The sequence below is a fragment of the Melanostigma gelatinosum genome (assembly GCF_949748355.1).
Source record: "Melanostigma gelatinosum genome assembly, chromosome: 2".
In the NCBI taxonomy this organism is placed as follows: domain Eukaryota; kingdom Metazoa; phylum Chordata; class Actinopteri; order Perciformes; family Zoarcidae; genus Melanostigma; species Melanostigma gelatinosum.
Genome location: NC_136635.1, coordinates 5,880,670 through 5,903,353, shown reverse-complemented (window position 1 = coordinate 5,903,353; position 22,684 = coordinate 5,880,670). Strand labels below are relative to the sequence as shown.

Genomic DNA, 22,684 nt, shown 5'->3' with positions numbered 1-22,684 from the left:
GGGCAAAGTAATGTACTGCTGTGGACGGGGTCAGCAGCAAAATGTATTTTAACCACCTAAATGCTACGCTATATTTACAATATTTTCACGACTTTACTTTGCTTCAGACAGCATTTTCCAATGGGGAACTGAAGCTGTCATACCCCATTGATGCTCTCTTGAAAGCTACAAGATTCCTTTGACAAAAACAGTAATTTTACCTCACAGAACAGGAGTTGCTGGTCTACCGCTGCCCCCGATAGGTTCGTTCGTTTGTTTTATTTGTTTGGATTTGGTGTTTTAAAGGGTCAAGCCTTCATAAGGTCAGTGTCAGACCAGATGCTTCGTGTACTCCTCCGGCTGCTGCTCTGCAGACAAATTTAGGTATAAGTACCTCATACAACCCCACGTCAAAAGACCCGAACTATCCCTTTAAGGCACATTCCAATGCAGCATAGATGGGATGGTTCCACATTTTTACTTTTTCTATTTTTGGGGCAGGGTGACACAGGTCTTTACCATCTCACTCCTTTTAGTGAATCTTTCAAGAGAGAATGTTGCAGTTAGTGCGAAAATCCCAGAATGTCTGTGATGGAAGAGAGGGGAAGCACCAAGGACTTGTCTGCAGGGCACACATCCCCTTTTCTGCATGGTGTCCAGATCTGATCTGGGTCTGATCTGGCATTGGCTGAGGTGCTGTGAGAGAGCTATAGATTCTCTGAGTGTAGCCTCCTGACTTTATATCTATTGCATATTGTATTTTGACATGTTAAACTTGGCTCATGTTTTTCATAATGTCAGCGTGTGTGTAACGTATGATGTTTTTTTAACCTTTATTAAATCATGAAAGGCTGACACATTACTACACCTGGAACCTTTACATTCTTCAATGATTTTCCAAACCATAAGGTTGTTAATGTACGTGATGGCACATCTCTGTTGACAGACCTGCTTTACTGCAGCAGTGGAATTGAGACTCTGACGTCAGTTCTCAACATACAAGCACGAAAAACAAACTCACCGCCAGTAACTTTATTGCACTGATAGAAACATATATTTGCATGGAGCGAAGTCATCCAGCAGACCGAACACAGGCACTGTTGTCTTGTGCTCCTGATGGCGAGATAACCCAACCGGCACGGATCAGTGTTTGTCTGGTTCCTCCTCTTCACTTCAGAAGTAAGAGACTACTCCATGGCCTCGCAGTAATAATGTAAGTATTTGTTAGAATATAACTTTGGTGATTGGTTTCATAGATACAGAAATCTTGGTGATGGACTTCAAATGTCCGTTTAGGTGGAACTGTATGACAGATGTTCCTCTATTTGGCCAACAATAAAAGCCATAGCCTTTTCAAATTTTACCTTTTTGAGTTTTGAATGTTTTTTCATTTCACATTTTTGATTCTTTCTGTACTCTATTATCATTAGCAGTGACCCCAATACTGGGCTGGACTGAATGGGAGGGCTTATATATATCACTTATTGCTGTAATGAGTTCAAATCCTTTTTTAATTGAACTATATTCAAGTTAAAATCAAGTGTGGTTCTTTGATAAAGGGGCGATCTGCTTGTATGTCTTTACCACTGGTGGAATCTGGAGAGTAAATTCATATTTGTGGGTTTTTGGATTTCATAGAAAGAGCAGCAAAAGAACAGCAGAGGGCGTCACACATGCAGCTCTGCTCTGTTTAGTTGCTTTTTGTCCGACTGTACGTCAACACTTTATAATAACCATCATTAATAAATAGTACATTAATAGTTAATTGCATCTTAGTTCGGAATTATCATTGATAATGTTTACTAATTATTAGTTCTGCCATCAGTTTGTGTAATTTTAAATAGTTATATTGTATCATAGCTGATAAGAGACAATAATAATTACATTCTGATTATATTTCATACATTATATTAAGTATTTGTTAATGATTACCAAATGATTCGTTAACCTTTCAGAAATTGTTTGTATAACATCCATAAACATTACGTAGACAGATGGACCAGAAACCAATTATTAGCCATTGACAAAGTTTTAACTATCTGTCCAAATAATGTCAGTAGATGCTTTACATTCAAGGATTCATGAACCGTTTAACAACGTTTTAGAATCATCAGCTGCAACTTTAGCCATCCAAATAATGTTAACCTACCAATTATTGGCCAAAACTGGTACAAGTATCTTTTATGCAATGTTGATGTTGATAGATGTTTTACAAAGTGATTTCTTCATCTTTTACAAATCATTTGGTAATAATTTACAAATGTTACGATGTGGGCAACAATAAATTGTTCAAATAACTTACATTAAGTTGTAAAATAATTGTAATTGAATTGTTTGTTAGCAGTAATATATTAATTTAATGAACTATAAATGTATCATTTATGAATGAGGGCTGTCATAAAGTGTCATCCTGCTGTTTATCCTTCCATCCGACACGTATTCAGAGGAAGCACAATGGTTCCCTTACTGCTGTTACTGCTGCTGCCTGAAGCGCTGGCTGACCAAGGTATGGATTTTATTTTTTCATTTTGGTTTCGTACACCAAAGACGGAGTAATGCATCAGTTCTAGATCAGCAATAATAGATAGTATTCATTTCATTAATTATGTCTAGCTCTTTCTGCTCTTTATTTCTGACCTCTCTAAATCTTAAAGGAACAGTGTACCTGAAAATAAAAAAACATAGCTACTACCCAGCCTATTTCAACACGGCAGGAAAACAGCACACGGTTGGTTATCGAGCACAGCAGAACAAAGAAGAATTGGCTAAACGTTGGTTCTGTAGAGTTTAAAAAGAAAAAAATAAAGAGTATTGAAAGTCAAGTGATTGCACAAACGGGTCTAATAAAATGCCACTGTAGCTCAGCATCTCGTAATCTCTTCTGCAAAAAAAGGCTTGCCATTTTTCTTTCTTGTACTGTGAATGTAAATGTATGGTTGCCTGCTTGGAATTTTAAAACAATGTCCTTTAATAAAACCTCTACTAAACCATTAAAAAAAAGATGAGAAGTCCTTTTTTGTATCATTGTTACTGAATATTTGTAAAGACGCAGTGACTTGTTCCTCATCTCCTGTCTCTGTGTTCAGTTTGTTTCAACATTTCAGATGGTGACATTACTATCACCATGGAAAATATCAACGTGGTGGTTCGTGACATCGTTGTTGAGCAGCCGGGTTACATGAGATGCTTGGCGAATGGCTCCTCCTGCATCTTTCAGTGCACCTCCAACAATTTGTCGAAGTTCAATAAACCGTTTGATTGCTTACAGGCTAGCGTGTCTGATGGGGTTGCGGTCAGCATAGGATCATGTGAGTACGCTGAATCTCAAGCAGGCCGTACATATACTCTGACTCAAAGAGGTGCTGTGCCTGATTCACATCCATCCCCATCTACCCTGTCTCCAGAAAAACAGCCTGATTATATATCTGCACATTAAGTCTGATTCCTCTCTCACTTGGCAGATTACAATTGCAGTCTAAACTTATGCATCAACTCGACCCTCCTGTGCCTGATTGATTCGCTGAAAAGGGAAAGCTCTTACCAGGAGAACATAATGCATCTCCTCTACTTTAGGGATTCGTGTCCACTGCTCTTCAGTAGGGACCATGCAATCAAGGAAGCCTTCGTAAGGTCAGTGTCAGACCAGATGCTTCGTGTACTCCTCCGGCTGCTGCTCTGCAGACAAATTTAGTTCACACTGTTTTCTATGAATCTGTTTTTAGCCTGGGCGCTAGTGTTAGCAATGTCGGTCCATCAGCTGGTCGACCACTTTGGTCCAGACTGACATACCTCAACAAACATTCATGGTTCCCAGAGGATGAATAGAGGATTTGATAGAGACCTGTCAATCCCAAGGAAGCCCCGCCCGAAAACATTACGTCTATTTGACTGTAAATGGACCATAATTTACTCAATGAACATCATGCTGTATTGAAGAAGACTTGAAACTAGAGATTGAGACCATAAACTCATGTTTACAATGTTTACTGAGGGAATAAATCCACTTCTATACAACCCCTGAGGCAGTTACTCATGATGCTCAGTATCTCAGCTGTCAAATGTGGAGAAAGAAGTAACAGTTAAAGAGCTTAATACGTGATGTCTGATGACTGTTGCTCCAGTATAGATATATTGAGGGGTCTGGGAATCATAGAATGTGACTGATTGAAATTTCTCAAATTTTCTAAATATTTGTATTACCGAAGAACAGATTGGATATGATGGAGCTATTAAGGTAGCTTTACATTTTCTAAATAAAATCTATAGCTTAATGAGAATTATTTTTCCGCCTCAGGCTAATATTATAGGACTAATTATAATACCTGCGACTTAATATTATGGAACAGAAAACAAAAGAGGAAAATAAGAAAAGCCTTTGGCTTATGAAGAAAAAACAAACAACGTTACAAAATCCTACCCACATGTAATATTTTTATTCATGAATAACTGAGCGTCGCTGCTGTCCTTCCTGTTTCCACAGGTAGTTTGCCTGTCATCTACAGTTTAACAATCTTTCATTGCTATTAATATGACAGTAATGCTGGTCCCACAACAGCCCGGCCATCAGATCAGCTGACCAATCAATGAACTGATTTTGATCTCCACTCCTTTCCTCTCCTCTCCACGTGTCCTCCGAGATGCATTTTAAGGCGTTGTAACATCCTCAATATCTTTCTGCAGTACGGAGAAACAGATGATCCATAACATCATGCAGATATCCAAGCTTGACAACGGCGGCTTCATGAACTACAGGATGAAGAGCTTGTCTCTGCACGTGGTCAACATCAGTGAGGCTGAGCTCAACTCCACCGACCCCAGGATCCAGATCATAGCGCCACAGGTACACGAGCCGCGATGAAGATGACGCCGATGACTTGACAAGGAACCGCGATGACAACGATGACATGATGTTAAATACTTTGTGACGTCAGGATGGCAGGAGTTTAGGCAGTTCTCAGCGAGAACTTAATTGTCGACCAAGATTAACATCGGTGATTGTTTTTTGCCACTTTGAAAGTGATCCACAAACTGCCCTTCTTAACCTCATCTCCTTCTTTCCACGGTCAGCTGTTGCCTCAGAACCAGTCATCCATCCCTGACGTTTGGCTGCCTGTGCATAACCTGCAGAGCATCCCTCAGGAGAGCAGGGTTGTTGGTTTGGTCAGCTACATGCACCATAGCCAGTTCCAAGTATAGCGCTCATCCTATTTATTCCTGCATTTTCCACAGTACACATACACACATATATATGTATACATGTACACTGTCATAGAAATTGTCTTTTAGTTTGGACAGGTAGAAATCTCGTCAATGGTTCTCAGGATAGAGCTACAGGGCAAACAACCCTTTCGTAATCTGGAGACGCCAATCAAGATGACTTTCCGAAATGTTTCACCCAAAGATATGGATGTAAGTCTGTCTGTGCATGCATGCTTTCACGTTTTTAGCATCTAAGGATAGACGGTGCTGTAAGCTGCACAGATTGTACAGATGTAAACAATTTGACAAAAGTTTTCAGAAGATTGACTTGACTTGATTTGACTCTATTTTTGATGACGGCACGTGTCAAGCCATGTTGTCATGCTTTTGTGTTTCAAGAGCTCTGAATTTTGTGTATTTTTACAGAAAGACTCCTCGTTACAGTGTAACTATTTTGATGAACATGGTAGGTTGTATTTGTAGTTTCTTGTTTACAGCAGGATAAACAGCAACGCATTATTATTATTATTTGTATTATTCACAATAATAACAACAATATATACATACATGAATAAAGTATATATATATATGTCAATTATTATTATTGTTGTTATGGCTTAGCTTGCATTTTAAGACTGCTTGAAGTCTTATAGTGTCTTATTTTATTTTGTCAGCCATAAATTACATGTTATAACCCATATTCATCGTACAACAACAAAAGGGTGTCTGTATATAAAAACAATTTAGCACACACACACACACACACACACACATATATACACTATATATGCTTTTTATTTTAATTCATGCAATGACAAGTGATGTAAAGTGGAATGTTCATTGTTTATATTGCACTAAATGGAAAAAAACGAATTATTTCTGCATGAAAAGATGAATGTCCCATCTTTATAGAATGATATTTTATGAAAGCAGCAGAATTCAACCTGATGGACATAACCAAGTTATCGTGTTCATGTTCCAGATTGGCGCTGGAAAACAGATGGATGTGAGACCGTTGTCTACCCAACTGAAATTAATTGCAACTGTAAACATTCAACACCCTTTGCCGTCCTACTGGTGAGAAGACTCTTGATTTGACTGACGTGTTCCCCATGATACATTAACCAACGGGTTAATGTATCATGGGGAACACGTCAGCCAACCCTTTACTCATTATTTAGTACTGTACCGCTTCATGCTGTGTTGAAAATCACTCTCTGACTTGTCCCCAGACGTTTGGTAAAAGTTAACCTGTAAATTGGAAATAATATCCACCGGTCCATATTTTTCTGCAGATGAGACACCCAATTTCAGACGTCCACTGGAAAATCCTGTCCTCCATCAGTTACATAGGCTGCGGCCTGTCTGCGTTCTTCACCGCTTTGTCCCTCGTCATATATGTCTTCAGTCGGTAGGTATACGTGTATTCTGTGCAGCTAGCTCTCAGCTGATGTCCAAGAGACGACCGTGTACTCATTCTCCTCCTATCTCTTCCTCAGAAACCGCAGAATGGATTTCTCCATCTCCATTCATGTATCTCTGAGCGGGGCCTTGCTCCTACTCAATACAACCTTCCTGCTGACCGAGTGGGGGGCCACGGTGGAGCCGGACTGGGTGTGTGTGTTTGTTGCGGCCCTCATGCATTACTCCATGCTCTGCTGTTTCACCTGGATGGCCATAGAGGCACTTCACCTCTATCTGCTGCTGATAAAGGTGTTCAACACCTACTTCAAGTACTACCTGGCCAAACTGTCTCTCGCTGGATGGGGTGAGTGCTGCAAGAGTGCCTATTCCGTTTTACTAATGACACCATCGGTAAGTATCAAAGAGCTTGTCAATATCTTATTTAGTTTTCAAGATGTTAACCGATGAACTTCAGAAGGACTCGGCACAGAGAACAAAACTTGCAGGACATGTCCACAAGAGTACCTGAAACGTACCCCTGAAAGTTTGACCACTACAGGGCGCTTCAAATGCAGAAACAAAAACGAGCGGAGTTTAGCAGTTGCGGCCTCTCCGTTGCGTTGTGTTTAATTCAGGACACGATATCTTTTGATGGCTCCAACCAGACGTTTATTCATCGGACAGAATATAGCTGGTAAAAGACAGAACAGCTTCAGTGACTCTCACAGACAACGTTGTGGTCACAAGCTCCGGAACACTGTTAAATCAAAAGGGACAAATACTTAAGCTAACTCTGGTTAGCATGTTACTCATGCTAAATGCTAAATCAGTTAAAACCATTTGCTCTAGAAATTATAAATTAAAACAATTATACGACCAAAAAGGGACTTCTAGACATCTCTATATATATCTCTCTCTCTCTCTCTCTCTCTCTATATATATATATATATATATATATATATATATATATATATATATATATATATATATATATATATATATATATATATATATATATATATATATATATATATATATATATATATATATATATGTATGTACAACAGACATCGAATGAGATGTTTCACAACGGAGCTTGTCACAGGTCAACCTACCATGAAAACAGCTTCAGACTAGTTCATGAAAGCTGGGCGCACCACTAGTCTGCAAGCAGCCAGCAGAGGGCGCTGTTACACACAACCCACTTGTCTCCATGGGGAACTAATGATATGTTGTAAATGATATTTAAACAAGGAAATAATATGAAAATGATAAGGATTGGCAATAACTTAAATAATATAGTAATACTAGCAACCAATGGCCAGTGATGGCAAGTGGAATCATTAACTCTGTTACAGTTGCACAACACAAATCAGACTATTTATCAGAAATAATTTGTCAAATCAATAAAAGAAACTCGAAGGATGTGTGTCATGACAAAGTTCAAACTAGTTCCAAACCCGTGCCTGGGCCTGGGTTTGTCCAAACATCACCAAACTTGCTGGATATTTTTAATGAAGCTGCTGAAAACACGTCCCCGATTGCCAAGAAATATGACCAGCAGAACGTTGAGCGTGCAATCACTGAAAGGTTTTTCCCAGCGACACAAGTGTGTGATCGGTCTCACTCGGTCTCACCCAGCTGAAGTGACGTTGCTCAGACTAGTGAAGCCCAAAACCAGTTTTCTGCCACCTGCGCCTTTGAATTTTGTCTATTGAGCTGCTTCCTTCGTGTTTTTCGGAGAAAGTTTCCTATGGGGTCAGATCAGTCTCAATAATTGCAAATGCACACAGAAAGACTCACAAATGCAAACAGAACAATTCACAAATATATTCGATTTACAAATGCACACAGAAGGATAGTTTCCTGCCATCAAACTCTGTTGTCGCCTCACTGGAAATGTCTTGACGTGATGTCATATTGTGCGCACTAGATGTGGAAAAAGTCCATCAGGAGCAGGTTGTGTCTTCCACCTCAGCGCATGAATTAGCGCGATGTTGAGCGGTGTGTGTTTGTGTGATTCTCAGGGATCCCTGGTGTCATCGTTGCGGTCTCTTTGGGAGTGAAAGACTTCAAACAGTTTTATGGAGTCACACAAATGAGGATGGCTGATACTAACCAAACCAACGCCATGTAAGTGATTACTACCTACTGCTGGCAAGCTGAGGGAAATAATAAATTCTCACTCGAATAACAATCCAAACCCTTCACAAAATGAATCATAATCACAATCCATCATTTGTATACTTTGTATGCTCATACAGTGTTTGTGTTAAAGGGGTTTTCCCATTTTCACACATGGTTTTTCACAATTGTGCTTATGGTTATCCACATATATGATTTATATACATAAACATCTCCTGACGTGATGTATATCACATATAATACAATACAATATATTGTGTATTTATAACTTTCTGTCAAAAGTGTATGAAAGAGGCCTTAAAATTAGAATCTTCACTAATTTGGTCACACCCCTGTTATGGTGGTAAAATGGTAAAATCAAGGGTTACAGTAATAAAAACAGTGACGTGTGAGTGAGTGAAGACAATTAAATACCGCAAACGAATGGCGGACTCCACCACCAACAAGGAAAACTATTATACAGAGAAGTAATGAGAGACTATAAATCTATAAATACACTGAATGGCTACTGCTGAACAAATACCCCCCCCCCCCCCCCCATATATAGTATCAAAAACTGTGTTTGATTTCATGAAAAGAATGGATGGATTGTAGCTTTAAACATTTAAGATCACGTTATTTTATTTATTTATCATTATGTTCACGCGCTCTACTGCATGTCCCCCTGCATTATCGGTGAAACTATATTCTGACAGTCCACCGGGTTCCCCGTCTGTCCCACAGCTGCTGGATCACGGATGACTCCTTCTTCTACTCCCTGAACCTGGTGTATTTCACCCTCATATTCATCTTCAACATTGGCATACTGATAGCAGTGGCCTCCAACGTCTGCAAGATGAAACGGGTGTTCAGGAGCAGCTCGAGGCCCAGAGCAGGGGCCGAGGGAGCAAATCAGGGGGACCTCTTGAGGTTCGGTGAGACCTGCAGGAGTGGCCTCACCGTCATGGGTCTCACCTGCTTGTTGGGGACCACCTGGGGCCTGGCCTTCCTGGGCTCAGGATACGTCAACTACCCCATCCTCTACCTCTTCTGCATCCTCAACTCCACACAAGGTCTGCTGCCTGTTCTGTTCCTCTCTGTTCAAAGGTTCTTTAACCTGTCTACGTTTTGACGGGTTCATCTTTGTCAGATATATTCTCTTGTAACGCCACTCACGGTTTTAATATGTCTCTTTGTCAAGGTTTCTTTATTTTCCTGTGGATCTGTCTGGCAGCCAAGAAGCAGAGGAAGAGAGACATGGAGGAGAGAATGACTTCCACTCCTGTGAAGACTTCAGGAGTCAAATCTGATTAGACTGCAATTAGTCCGCGGCCCAATCCCAATGTCCTCACTCACAGACTTCGATGGGCGTTCCCGCAAAGTCCATTAAGGGTTTAGTTCTGTCCCAGTGTCAAATCCTCAACGGTTTATGGGCTCTCTCGCCGACATTTTGAGACATTGAGTTACCCACAATTCATAGCAATATGAAGTCAGACACAAGGTTACCAGTGGAAGCATGGAGACGTGAGAAAAAAAAGGGAAACAAAGAGGACGGCATCTGGGTGTTCAGCCTGGCAAATTATATTGACACAAACCCATTAGGGATTAATTAAAGATGGAACATAAAAGCACATGAAATCAGAGATTACATTACACAACTTTATTCATCGACCATTTCTTTTCATTTTGTTATTAAAGCCGTTTTGACAAAAAAAGTTGTAAATCTATTATTTGACAAATAACCCATCTAAAAAGAAATGCCCACAATTGTACATAACATGTGACGTTGCCCTCCCTGAGGGTTCAGGGTTTAAGGCCTTAGGGCAGGGGTGTCAAACATACGGCCCGCGGGCCGGACCCGGCCCGCCACGTCATTTTATGTGGCCCGCGAATCCGCCAGCAAAAAAAAAAAAAAAAAAATCTTTTTTTTTTTTTTTTTTTACAAAAATTTAAAGTTAGATGTGAAAATAAAAATATCCCCATGGTCGAAATTATGAGATAGAAAGTCGAAGTGATGAGATGGCATGTTGTCTGTGTGCCGACATTAAAACTATCACAACAGGTGGACAGGAGATGCAACAGCCCATAAAGAGGATTTCCAACAAGTTTCTCAACATGCGTACTTCTCTGTACTGAAACGTCATCAGTCTCAGCCCAAGTACTGTTCCAATTCAAAGTTCACATCGAGCCAAGCACGGCCCTAATGCCCGGATGTGGCTCGCTCTGCCCATTTTACCCGGGATGCATCGGAGGTGACTTGTCTGTACTTGGGACAGCCAAATATCCCAGAATGCATTTTGCACCAGCAACAGGAAACAATGGCGGAGGAGAAATCACACAACTGGAAGTACGTGTTGTGGAAGTCACAGATATCCCGGGAAACTAAACTAACTATGTTAGGAGTACCGTAGTTACATTTACACCGTCTTACATTTACAACCGGCCCTTTGAGGGCGACCGTGATGCTGATGTGGCCCCAGAGTGAAAATGAGTTTGACACCCCTGCCTTAGGGGGACACTGCGTTTGGGCCTAGGTGATAAAGCCCTGATGTAATCATTGATAGCACAGCAACGGAAACTCCCACATGTAACCCTCCTAACGTGTTATCTTGAAAATTCCCTGGACTTTTGATGTCAACATTGTTTTCTGTAACTTCAAAAGTGTGTGTCGCTTTAAGTGTGATTTCAGTAAAGCTGTGTAACTTACTGTAGAATATTGTAAATGTGTTTCTGAATAAAGTCAAAATACATCAGAATAGATCAACGGTCCCATGGTGCTATTTGTGTGTGGTTTACAGTCCTCGAAATCTTGGAATTATTCAAAAAACTTCTTAATAATCCTGTGAGTTGCATATGTCTGCTGCCAGCTGTGGAAGAACATAATGTGGCTGCAGTCTGAGTTTCGCTTCCCCAGCAAGCTGCAAGTGTCAGTACTTGTTGTGACTTAACCCGTTTTTTACTTCTTGCGTAGGTTCATAGAAAACTGTAACATTTGGAAACTTCCTCTTTTCTCTAAGCTCTTTCCTCTAACCTTGGAGATTTAGTCATAGTATGAACAATCATTCACATTGTAAATGGTGGAGGTATTATTCTCTCTCTCAGTGATATTTCAGTCCCACTAATCTATAAATTAATGTGACATTTTGCTCTCTCTTTCCGATGAAAAGGTGCGTCATGTCTCACTTCTGGTCCATGTGAGCTGTACACCCCCAGCTCCGCCACCACCATGTGATATATGTAGATGTGAAACTCCCTGCTCATCAAGCAGAAACCTCAAGCATGTAGAACCCGGCTGTGCATGGAACCGTCACATCATCTGTGTGTGTGTGTGTGTGTGCGTGAGTAAGGAACGGCGAGACGCAATGTGGATTTCTCTCTTTCCCCTCACACTCGTGTGGCTGTCTACGACCCAAGCTTCTGGTGAGTTTATTCAGTTTTTTTTTGGGCTTCCCTGAGTACCTAGTGATCAAAATATGCCCGAAAATGTCTCTTTCATTTTTCCTTCTCTGTCCTTCCTTCTCTGTCACCCGGACAGAAGCCTGTCAAACAGTCCTCAACGAGTGTCAAAGACATGACTCCTGGACCAGGTAACCCACACTCATAGCTGACACTAAAGAACACATGTGGCTGTTCCCTGTTGTCTAATGAATGCTCTGACATTCCCGAAAACATAATAAGAAATGATCATAACATACCATAATGCTGTTGGAGTCACCAGGTTGTCAGCTTTTTAGGAACCAAAAGCACATGACTGTGTATATCTCTGTTTATACCACAGTGTTAGGAAATGGCTGTGTGTTGTAATCATAGGAATAATGTCAAAGGACAAAAGACAACGTATTTGTTTTGTTTCTCAACCTAAAATCAATAGTTATTCATGTTTATGTGTGTTTGGATTGCTGAAATGTGTGAAATATGCGTTACAGCTGCTATGAGGACAAAATTGCACGCTGTACGGTAAAAGGCCGTTTCATGGCGGACTTCATTCATCGGAGGGTGAGCTGGACGCAAGAGGTGAGGTCATATTTTTGGGCTCCCAGCTGTTGTCTCACTTGGCTTTCAAACAATCGGAAGTTGTGCGTGAAATGCGCCACCGAATGAGCAAAACCGAAGAAACATTTCAACAGTTGATCATGCTAATCGGGGTTCAGGGCGTCCGGCTCCACTGTGTCGTCTCTTCCAAAAATGAAAAAAATAAAATCGTTTTTTGTTTTGTGTTGTAATTCTCAGGCGGATGAGAGTCCTACTCCTCAACACAGGCTTCAAATCTCACCCTCAGCTCTCCAGAGGAGCAGAGGAGCGTCTGAGGAGGAGGTGCTGCTGGTGGCCACTGTGATCAACAGCACTTTATTCAAGGTCAGTAGCTCTGAAGGTCAAACATTTCACCACAGACCTCGTTTTTTGACATTTTTGTAAGCTTTAGGAAATGAAAAGCGGCTGCAGTTCAGGAAAGCGACCTCTACTTCAAAGAAATAGTTCACCCAAAAACCACAACAACAAAAGTATAAATAGTAGGGGTGTAACGCTACGCGTATTCGTATTGAACCGTTCGGTACGCATGACGAACCGAATACGTTTGAATTAAAAAATAAATAAATAAATAAATTTAAAACATTTATTTAACCAGGTAGTCCCATTGAGATTAAAAATCTCTTTTGCAAGATGTAAGTAACAATACTGCATAACATTAAGGAGCAGTTTTAGTTTTTTATGCTTATGTGTTGCTAAGAAGACACCCCAGAAGATGGGTCACTCAGGTATAGTTCCATCATTGTTCAAAGTCAAAGAATAACTTTATGATGTTAGTTGTAATGAATAAATACATTTTCAAATCAAGTACCTTTCTCTGGCATTTATAGTTTTCTACTGTACCGAAACGTACCGAACCGTGGCTCCACTGTATCGTACCGAACCCAACCGTGAGTTTTGTGAACCGTTACACCCCTGATAAATAGTGTACAGCACTCACGTCCCCGGGCTCTCCTGGGCACAGGAAGAAGAGTCCAACGGTGTGAAGAAGAGAGGAAGAATAACCGCACATCAGTGCAAATAGACTTCAACATACGACGTGCTAAACAAAGCATCATGGGATTAGCCTTCCTGTGAAGGATTTTGGACAGATTCCTTCATGGGAAATGCTTTGTTCAGCAAAACATGTCGTGTTTAGATTCCCATTAGCCCACAAATGGATACTAGACGTTTGGATAATGCTCCACATGAATTTTTAAAAAAGGTTTTGCGGATGTTCTATTCCCTTTTTCTTCCGTCTCGCTGTCTCATTGGGACTCCGTTGATCCGTCTGTTTGCACTGATGTGCTTCCATTTTCCGGGTCGCTCCGCTCTCCTTAATGCCTTTCGACAGAAACGTTTTTCTTGGCCCAAGAAGAGCCGAGGGAGGTGAGTGTTACAATTCATATTGTTTTTGGGGTGGACTATTCCTTTAAGTTAGCTCCCTTCAGTAAGATTATACAAGCTAGTATTTTCCCCTTTCTTTTTTTTTCTTTTTTTATATTTTTTATTGAAAGACACGAGACAATATTAAGACAATACATAGACATAACAACAAGAGGAGGACAAGAACAGTGGGATAAATGCCAGCAAATATCATGTAGTCAGTGTGTGTGTATGTGTGCGTGTGTGTGTGTGTGAGAATGTCCTTGAGCCTTTTGAGATGGAGGAAAAAATATATATATATATATATATATATATATATATATATAATAATCATAATTTAAAAAACCAAACCAAAAAAAAAAAAAATGAAAAAATGAAAAACAGGTAAGTATGTGTGCATATGGATGTTCATGTATGCATGTATGTGGGTTTCAATTGGTTGTCCGGCAAGAAAAACAAAACAGAAATCAACAATAGTAAAAAATACACACACAAAAAAAAAGATATTCCGGTATATATACCATACATATTTCAATATGAATAGAATGGGTGGTGTCATGTTTGCAGACACATAGTGAGGGATGACCAGGTGGAATGGTGTTCTGTTGTATTGTATATGATGGATGAGGTTCGATTTTCCATTGAAATATATTCTATCATTAAGTTTCTCCAGTGTGCGATGTGTGTGTTATTCCTTGATTTCCAGTTCATGAGGATAGTTTTCTTGGCGATAGTTAGGGCCACAAGGAGTAATTTGCAGTTTGTTTTACTCAGATGTATTGTTGAGATGTCTCCTAGTAAGCACAGTGAAGGGGATAAAGGGACGAGGCAGCTCAGGAAGACAGACAGTGACTCACTTATTTCTTCACAAAAGTGATGAACTGGTGTGCAGTGCCAGGTGGCGTGAACAAAGCTATCCGGCTGTTCTGAGTGCAATGTGGACAGATATCTGACGTGAATCCCATTTGAAACATGTTTTGCCCGGTGTAATGAATTATGTGAAGTATTTTACACTGTATTAGTTGTAAATTGGCATTTTTAGTCATGAAGTAGATGTTGTTGCAGATTTGGTTCCAGAAATCAGCATCAGGAGTGATGGATAGGTCTGATTCCCATTTTCTTGATGGTATGGATGATGTTTTGTCAGACTGTGATATTACTCTACATATTTTTGAGATTAACTTTTTTGAAGAGGGGATATTACTTAATTCTGAGGTTGAGGGGGGTAATTCTAGGTTAGTGGCCTTAATGTTAAGTTTGGATTGAACGGATGATTTGAGTTGCAGATATTCCAAAAATGTATTGCTCCTGATGCCGTACTTCTGAACCAAGTGAGGGAATGAAACCATGGTGTTATTATTGAAGATCTGTTTCAGATGAGTGATGCCTTTAGCGGACCATGTGTGGAGATATTTTCCCCTTTCTGCTGATTTGCATCGATTTCCATGAACTCGCCATGAACAGTCGGCCATCAATGAAAATGGAGAAACGGTCGATTGAAGAAGCTGATTCAAATCTGATTGACCACACAACAGTGTTGACGCCATGTGTCTTCTCTGTCACCTCTCTCTGTCATTGCAGCTGAGTCCCCCCCTTCAGGGAACAGGACGCGGGAGACGCATCACACTAGACAGGCCCAGTCCAAGGACTGTTCTGGGGGGGTTAGTCCTGGCAGTGAGGGCGGGGAACCATCCTGTCAGGGACCTCTCACAAGCCATCAAACTGACCTTCAAACACAACAAACAGGTAGAAGAACACAAGCAGCCGTGAGGGCATCCCAGTTGGAGAATGTATCATTCTGCTTTGCTCTGTTTTTGAATACAGTTGTTTTGTTTTTAAGTTTCAGGTGGAGACTGGGGCTTGTGTGTTTTGGCAGGAGTCACCGCTTCAGGATGGAACAGGTAGGCTACGCATGGCGGCCTATTGTCTGTTTTGCTCTTCAATGAAAAGATGATTTATCATATGTGCGCGTGTGTGTTTCTAGGTTCTTGGAACACAAGCGGCTGTGACACCAGCGACAATGGAAGTGAATTTATTTGCAGCTGCAACCACCTGAGCTTCTTCGCTGTGCTTGTGGTAAAATAATAATTTTCCACCATCAGCCACATACCACCTAATGTGCCACAGACCTGAAAGACTTCATTTGGAACTGTTTGAAAAAGGGGCAGGGACTTTCAGAGAAAAACACAAGCGCATTATTGTTTCCTACATGTTTCCGGGTGATATGTGATTTCACGATTATCGCGTGATCTTGTGATATCGCGAGAATCCATCTGCAGTGCAAGGTAACTAATACATTTGCCTCCGGTGAAGTCAGCGAACATTCAGGGAAACACTTCCTTTTCTGCGCGCCGCTCATTGTTCACAGTCCGATCAGCAACATGCACGACTGGAGTTGGAGTTGGGAGATAACGTGGGGCATGGGGCGATTGTGGCTAAGTGGTAATGCAGGGTCGTCCTTCAATCAGAGGATCGGCGGTTCGATCCCCAGCTCTGCTAGTCCATGTTGATGTGTCCTTGGGCAAGACACTTAACCCGAAATTGCTCCCGCAGGCTGTTCCTGCGGCGCATGAATGGTATGAATGTTAGCTGGTCCTGATGGACACGACTCCCTGTTAAAGTCGGAAGATTAGAAAAGCGCTATACAAGTACTTACCATTTATGAACGGACAAGCTCATTTTAAACCAATAAAAAGCTTAGTCGTCAGGATTCCAGTTCGGCCAATGAGTTCTCCGTCTTTTGCTCTGCGCATGGACTGTTTACCTGCATTCAAGCAGAGTCTGCTCAAACGTGATTGGTCAATACAACTCGGCCTCCAAACCGAAACCAGATAGATTCCAATATCAAAATCTTGTCCAGTCGCCTACAGATTCCACATTAGAATGCAGAAGATATTTATGTTTAATGATTATCGGCTGTTATTGTTTAAAAGTACATTTTTGTCTCTTTGGGAACTAAATTGTCATTCTGGTTTCTATCAGAGTGGAGCACAAGTTTTAACACAATTTCCAGAAAAAAGGCAAAAGAAATGAACAGCCGCCACTTCAGCCAAACTTTTTTTGTGTGTGTGTGTGTGTGTGTGTGTGATATAGCTGCCTTTTTTTGAAAGCGCGCAGATTGAAAATGCATAAAAAACAGGTGGATAGAAACATACTTCATAGAGGCATATAGTTTTATTTAAGACACATCTAAATCTATATCTTCAATATATCGACTGAAGAGGATTCTAAGCTTCTGGACTTAAACTACATTTTAAATTGAATTTAAATGTTTTTCCCTTCCAGAACCCTGCGCTATCAGTGGATGAAAGTGATGCTGTGAACCTTAGCTATATCACCTACGCTGGATCAGCACTCTCCATCTTCTTCACGGTCATCAGCTTGATCATCTATATATGTCTGCAGTGAGTTTGACTTCAAAATATGATTCCCACGGGTCTAGAGTGAATTATATTAAGATACCATAAAATATCTTTCATGTTTTGTTCAACCAAATGACGTAAGGAATTTCTGTCACAAAAGTGAAGCAATTTACTGCTGTTACTACGGCTGTTACTGTTCGTGTGTGTTACTACTGGATTCATTTCTTCTGTGTTTTGTCATACTGATGTACTTTGACCAATGTTGTTTCACTTTATACATCTGGTACGTCTTGCTTGGTCAAGATAGATCTGAACAAGAATAGTGCACACACTCAAATACCAAAAACACATGTACTAAAAAAAAGAGTTAAAGTAAAAAAGTATGCCCTTTGAAGTGCATGCGTACAATGTGCAACTTGCTCAAAGGTATGCAAAATGGGTGTAATTATAAGTCATAATTTCAACATTTGTATTGCACTTTTCCAGTGTAGTGGCAGCTTATTTTACCGTCCTTCTTGGTCACTTCTTGCAGGATGTAAAGCGTCTGACTCACGTAGACTACCATGTCCAGCTTACGTGCTCTTGCAGGCTAAACTTTTCTTGTTAGCTGTCCAATGATGAGGCTTGTAGCTCGTAGTTAAAAGTAGTTTTATTCCATGTAAACAAAAAATAAAAACAAAATCCTTATGCAATGAATGGAGTACCAAAACACTGACCTTCTGCTGGCTATAACTAAAAAGTCTATCATCTGCGGTCAGAAAAACTGTTGCTCCACATCCTGCTCCATCGAAGCCTAACTAGCACTGAAACCACTTAAAGGAGTCAACCAACAATGATCCAACAGCAGGACAGAATAGAGGAGCCTTTGTCTTAATGGGGCAAAAACATACATGACCAATTACCTTAACTATGTTCCATGGTAAACATTTTAAAGGGCATAACACACATTACTTTCGCAATAAACATAAAATACAAAAAAACTGTAAAGAATACAAAATGGCTCTTACAGCCAGAGTGAAAGAGACTTGGAGATAGTGTTGCATAATGTATGCTGCAGACGTTTGTCATGCCACATCAGGCTCTGTGGTTGATCTAATTTCCTGTCAAGCAATAAACAGGAAAGAACTGAAATCGAACCGACCGCAACACGATGAATGCTTCCTGGAAGGACAAAGACGTCTGCTTCTCTACATGTCATACTGCCTAGCTAGACAAGCTTACCGTGAGCATACCCCTGTATGATCATAAGGTGTGTCAGAAAAGTCAAAGAAAGCAGAATCAGGACAAAGTCTCAAGTCAGTTCAAGCAGTAGCTATAAGCTAACATCTGAAGTGTTTTGGTGAGATACGTGGGCCACATAGCAACATATAGTACTGCATCTGCAGAAGAGGCAATACAAAAATGATCGTAATAAACCTTTTCCCTTTCAGACGGCGGCGTCCTGAGAAGGCTATCGGCGTGCATTTGCAACTAACCGGAGCGCTGCTCTGCCTCCACCTCAGCTTCCTGCTGTGCTGCTTCTGGGTGTGGCAGCTGAACGAGAAAGAGGACGACTGGGTTTGCCGGGGTCTGGGTCTGCTTTTGCACTGGTCCCTGCTGGCCACCTTCACCTGGACGGCTCTGGAGGGATTCCACCTCTACCTCCTCCTAGTTCGAGTCTTCAACATCTACATCAGGAGATACCTGCTCAAACTCAGCTTGGTGGGATGGGGTGAGTGGAGCCTGGTTCAGACGCTGCAAAAGAAAACATTGAGTAAATAGCTTAAACGATATAATGGACTATTTATGATTTATTGTGCAACTGCAATAAAAACTCGTTATTTTTTAAATGAGAATATTAGTGGCTAACAGCCATGTAAATACGTAAAACTCATTGTTTAGTCAGTATACAAAGTCCTTTACTCATGTTTTCACATTTTAGAGCAATTTCAACAAGTTACACGTTGGAGTTTTTTACCCCTCGGGCTGCAGTAGAACAATGAGGTTCCTGTGAATCCAGGCAGCAACCTCCGGTTCTGCCGAGTGAAGCCAATGCGGAAATGTCTTAAAACGTGCATTCTCTCTACTGACCAGCAGGGGGCGACTCCTCCGGTTGCAAAATGAGATCAAATGATTTTCTGTGAGAAAATTACTCTACTTCTCTCTTGATTTATTCCCTCAGTAAACATTGTAAACATGAGTTTATGGTCTCAATCTCTAGTTTCAAGTCTTCTTCAATACAGCATGATGTTCATTTAGTAAATCATGGTCCATTTAGATTAGAGTCAAATAGACCATAAAGCAGAGTATGCTTTAGGGCGGGGCTTACTGTGATTGACAGGTCTCTGCCACTTCACTCCTCCACATTCCAAATATCGTAACTTCTGTTTATTGGTGGCAAATAATACAACATGGCAACGGCCGTAAGCCAAGATGCCGAAGTCGCCAAACTTGAGTCTCCAAAACATCAGTCCACGAATCAATGAGTGACGTCAAGATGACCACGTCCACTTCTTATATACAGTCTACAGTTGAATCTCCTGTTGTAGCATGCACACACGGTTTCATGATGAAGTCAGGATTGCCAACTTGGCGAAGCAGGCAGCAGGGCTTCAGACCCCAAAGGCCCCACATGCATTGTGTGTCAGTCGTTTCATTACTTGCATGAAATGTAATATACCATTTGGCCACTCAGGGGCAGCAGAAATAAGCCGTAAAGTTACATATTTTAACATTTTAAATTGATATGCTTGGTTTCCTATTCATTTCTGCTGATTGCTGGTGGTAGAGCTGTTGATGCCACTGTAAAAAGCAGCAATGCAATAAGAGGAAAAGAGAATACAAATACCACCGCTTTCAAAATATTTACAAACTGTATTGCAACTGGATTGCAGATATTAAACATTTTTTGGTCTTTGAATGTTGTAAAAAAACGACAGGCCATCTTGTGATTCGGATCTGCCCACCCGTGATGTAAACTCGGTCCAGGGGCTTCGAGTGGGGGCGCAGTAGACCATTTCTCACTACCTACCCCCCTACCTCACATTTTCAGGATCGCACACAGACTCACAACGTGGAAGCAACTGTAGCCACACGCTGTCACGGGCTGGTATATATTCTGTTGTTCTGTCTGTGTGCACGCAGGCATATAGAACCATAGTCTGCGCTTGTTAAGGGAACCTCCGTATCCGTCTTGTCTTCATGCAGGTCTCCCAACACTGATTGCAGTGGTTTGTGGGATTTCAGGTGTTTATGGAAAATACAGTCTGGAACTGAGGGACGCTGACAACCGCAATTCAACAGCAGAGATGTAAGAAACCAAGATCCATTGCTACGATTTTAAGTGTTCAACCACACGGGAGGTTTGGATTCTTGTCAAATACATACAGCTTTATTCCTCAGAGGGTATTTGGAATTCAAAGTTAACTTTGATGTAAATAAAACATGTTTTGTAATAACCTGCAGATGCTGGATGAGCAGCCACAGGCTTTCGGTCAGCTTCGTCACTACCGTGGCCTTCCCATGCCTGGTGATACTGTGCAATTCCTGCATGCTGGGGCTGGTGGTGTTTAAGCTCTGGGGGCTGAGGGCGGGCCGTGGAGGTGCTGAAAGCAGCGGTGACTCTGAGAAGATGACCAGAGAGAAATGGATGAAGTTATGGAAGGACTGTGCCACAGTGCTGGGCCTCAGCTGCGTGCTGGGTTTACCTTGGGGGTTAGCGAGCACCACCTACATCTCCCTCTCTGGGATCTACGTGTTCACGATACTAAACTCCCTACAGGGTGAGTACGTGCATGACCCTCCTGACAAGTATCCATCCAGCTTTTTTTATTTGTTGGAAGGATTCACAGCTTTTCCGTTCTTTCTTCCCAGGTGTATTCATGTTCCTGTGGTCCTTGGCGCTGTCCTGCAAGTCTCGGCCTGACAACAACTCCTCCATCAGAGACCCGTCCACTCAGAAAATGATGACAACCAGTTTCAATAACTAATATTCACAGCGACCAGTGTGTTAGTGGTCGCCTATATTAGGTGCTTACTGGCCTCCAGTCATATATAAGCATTAAATGACAATAACTTAATCATGTCATGTAACTTCTTCAGATTAAGTTTGCATAGGCAACCATGCATCATGCATTCTAATTATTTATTGTTGCGACAGTTATGAATCTTATGGTTACAGTAATAACAATTATATTAATAAAAGTATTATTATCTCTGCCAGGTGTCTCGCATGCGTGAGTGAGCGAGTGAGTGAGTGTCTGTCCACAGCTAATCTTGAATTCCACTGCAGAAAACGGCATAATATTTTGGGTGGGCAGTTATGGCTGCATGCGCAAGGACCTCACGTGGTTGCGGTGACTGGCACTTGACTCCACACTTGCCTGCTGACTCCACACTTCCTACGCTCAACCCGCCCGCCAGGCCGGTAGAGACGTTTGCCTGCTTTTATTCACGGTGTTTTTGGCAAACAGCTAACAAATCATGGAACTGCCTGTTTACACACATCTGACAGAATCTTTGCCGTGAGACGGAGCTGGTGCAGACATCTGCATCGATTCAAAATAGCAGCGTATCTGCGGTGTGAGCCGGGGAAACCACGTCTAACACACTTAGCCAGTTGCAGCAGTGATTGTCGCAGACACACCCCACCGCACTCTGCTGTGTGCACTATATACTAACATCATCTAATAATCATCGACAAGTGACATCACAACAGTTTTGGTTCAACACGAACAGCCAACGTTAACACTATTCACAATAGCTCTCCAAGCTTTATTCCATTTTTGGTTTAACATACTGCGCTACTTCTCCTGAGACAGTGAGATCAGAGTTCATTCAAAAGGCATATTGGTACCATAAGACTGCTCAGACGAAGGTGAAATAAAGACAGATGCTCTTGAATATATAAAGACAAGCACCAACAACAATGCTATTTGCAGCAGTTTGACCCATTCATCCACCAGAACCTACTCTTTCCTACTGAATCTTTCTGGCTGAAAGCCTTTCGTCCAGCTAACCACAGCTAATCTAACTTCACTTAACTTAACTTATTCAACCTGGCTTGGTGTAGATCGTTGAACAGCTGCCTATATCGTGACTGTTCTCACCCGGGTGTAAATAGACACTCCATTAAATAGGAAAAGTGGAAGGTGCATGGTAATAAGCTTCCTCCATTTTGGACTCCCGGACTCTCTGTTTCCTGAATGGTAAGCATTGCTTTTGGTCATTGGTGCAAATTTGCG

General features: G+C 41.3%; 1 protein-coding gene across 1 annotated transcript; it reads left to right on the top strand.

Annotated features, from left to right (window-relative positions):
* The first annotated feature begins 12,012 nt into the window (after positions 1–12,012).
* On the top strand, positions 12,013–21,592 carry LOC306787867 (adhesion G protein-coupled receptor G3-like). Its single transcript, XM_079283173.1, has 12 exons — positions 12,013–12,126; positions 12,242–12,293; positions 12,633–12,720; positions 12,937–13,062; positions 15,682–15,846; positions 15,941–16,001; positions 16,085–16,176; positions 17,386–17,504; positions 18,893–19,173; positions 20,649–20,751; positions 20,907–21,223; positions 21,315–21,592. Exons 1-12 carry the CDS (start codon positions 12,069–12,071, stop codon positions 21,428–21,430), a joined length of 1,578 nt encoding a protein of 525 aa, XP_079139299.1. The 5' UTR covers positions 12,013–12,068; the 3' UTR covers positions 21,431–21,592.
* The last annotated feature ends 1,092 nt before the right edge of the window (positions 21,593–22,684 follow it).

What these genes read in the sequence shown, in the direction of transcription:
- LOC306787867 (XM_079283173.1), top strand. Translation starts at nt 12,069, where the DNA reads ATGTGGATTTCTCTCTTTCCCCTCACACTCGTGTGGCTGTCTACGACC. An exon ending in ACCGCTTCAGGATGGAACAG is followed by an intron (nt 16,002 to 16,084) that starts GTAGGCTACGCA and finishes GTGTGTTTCTAG; the next exon opens with GTTCTTGGAACACAAGCGGC. An exon ending in GCTTCTTCGCTGTGCTTGTG is followed by an intron (nt 16,177 to 17,385) that starts GTAAAATAATAA and finishes TTTCCCTTCCAG; the next exon opens with AACCCTGCGCTATCAGTGGA.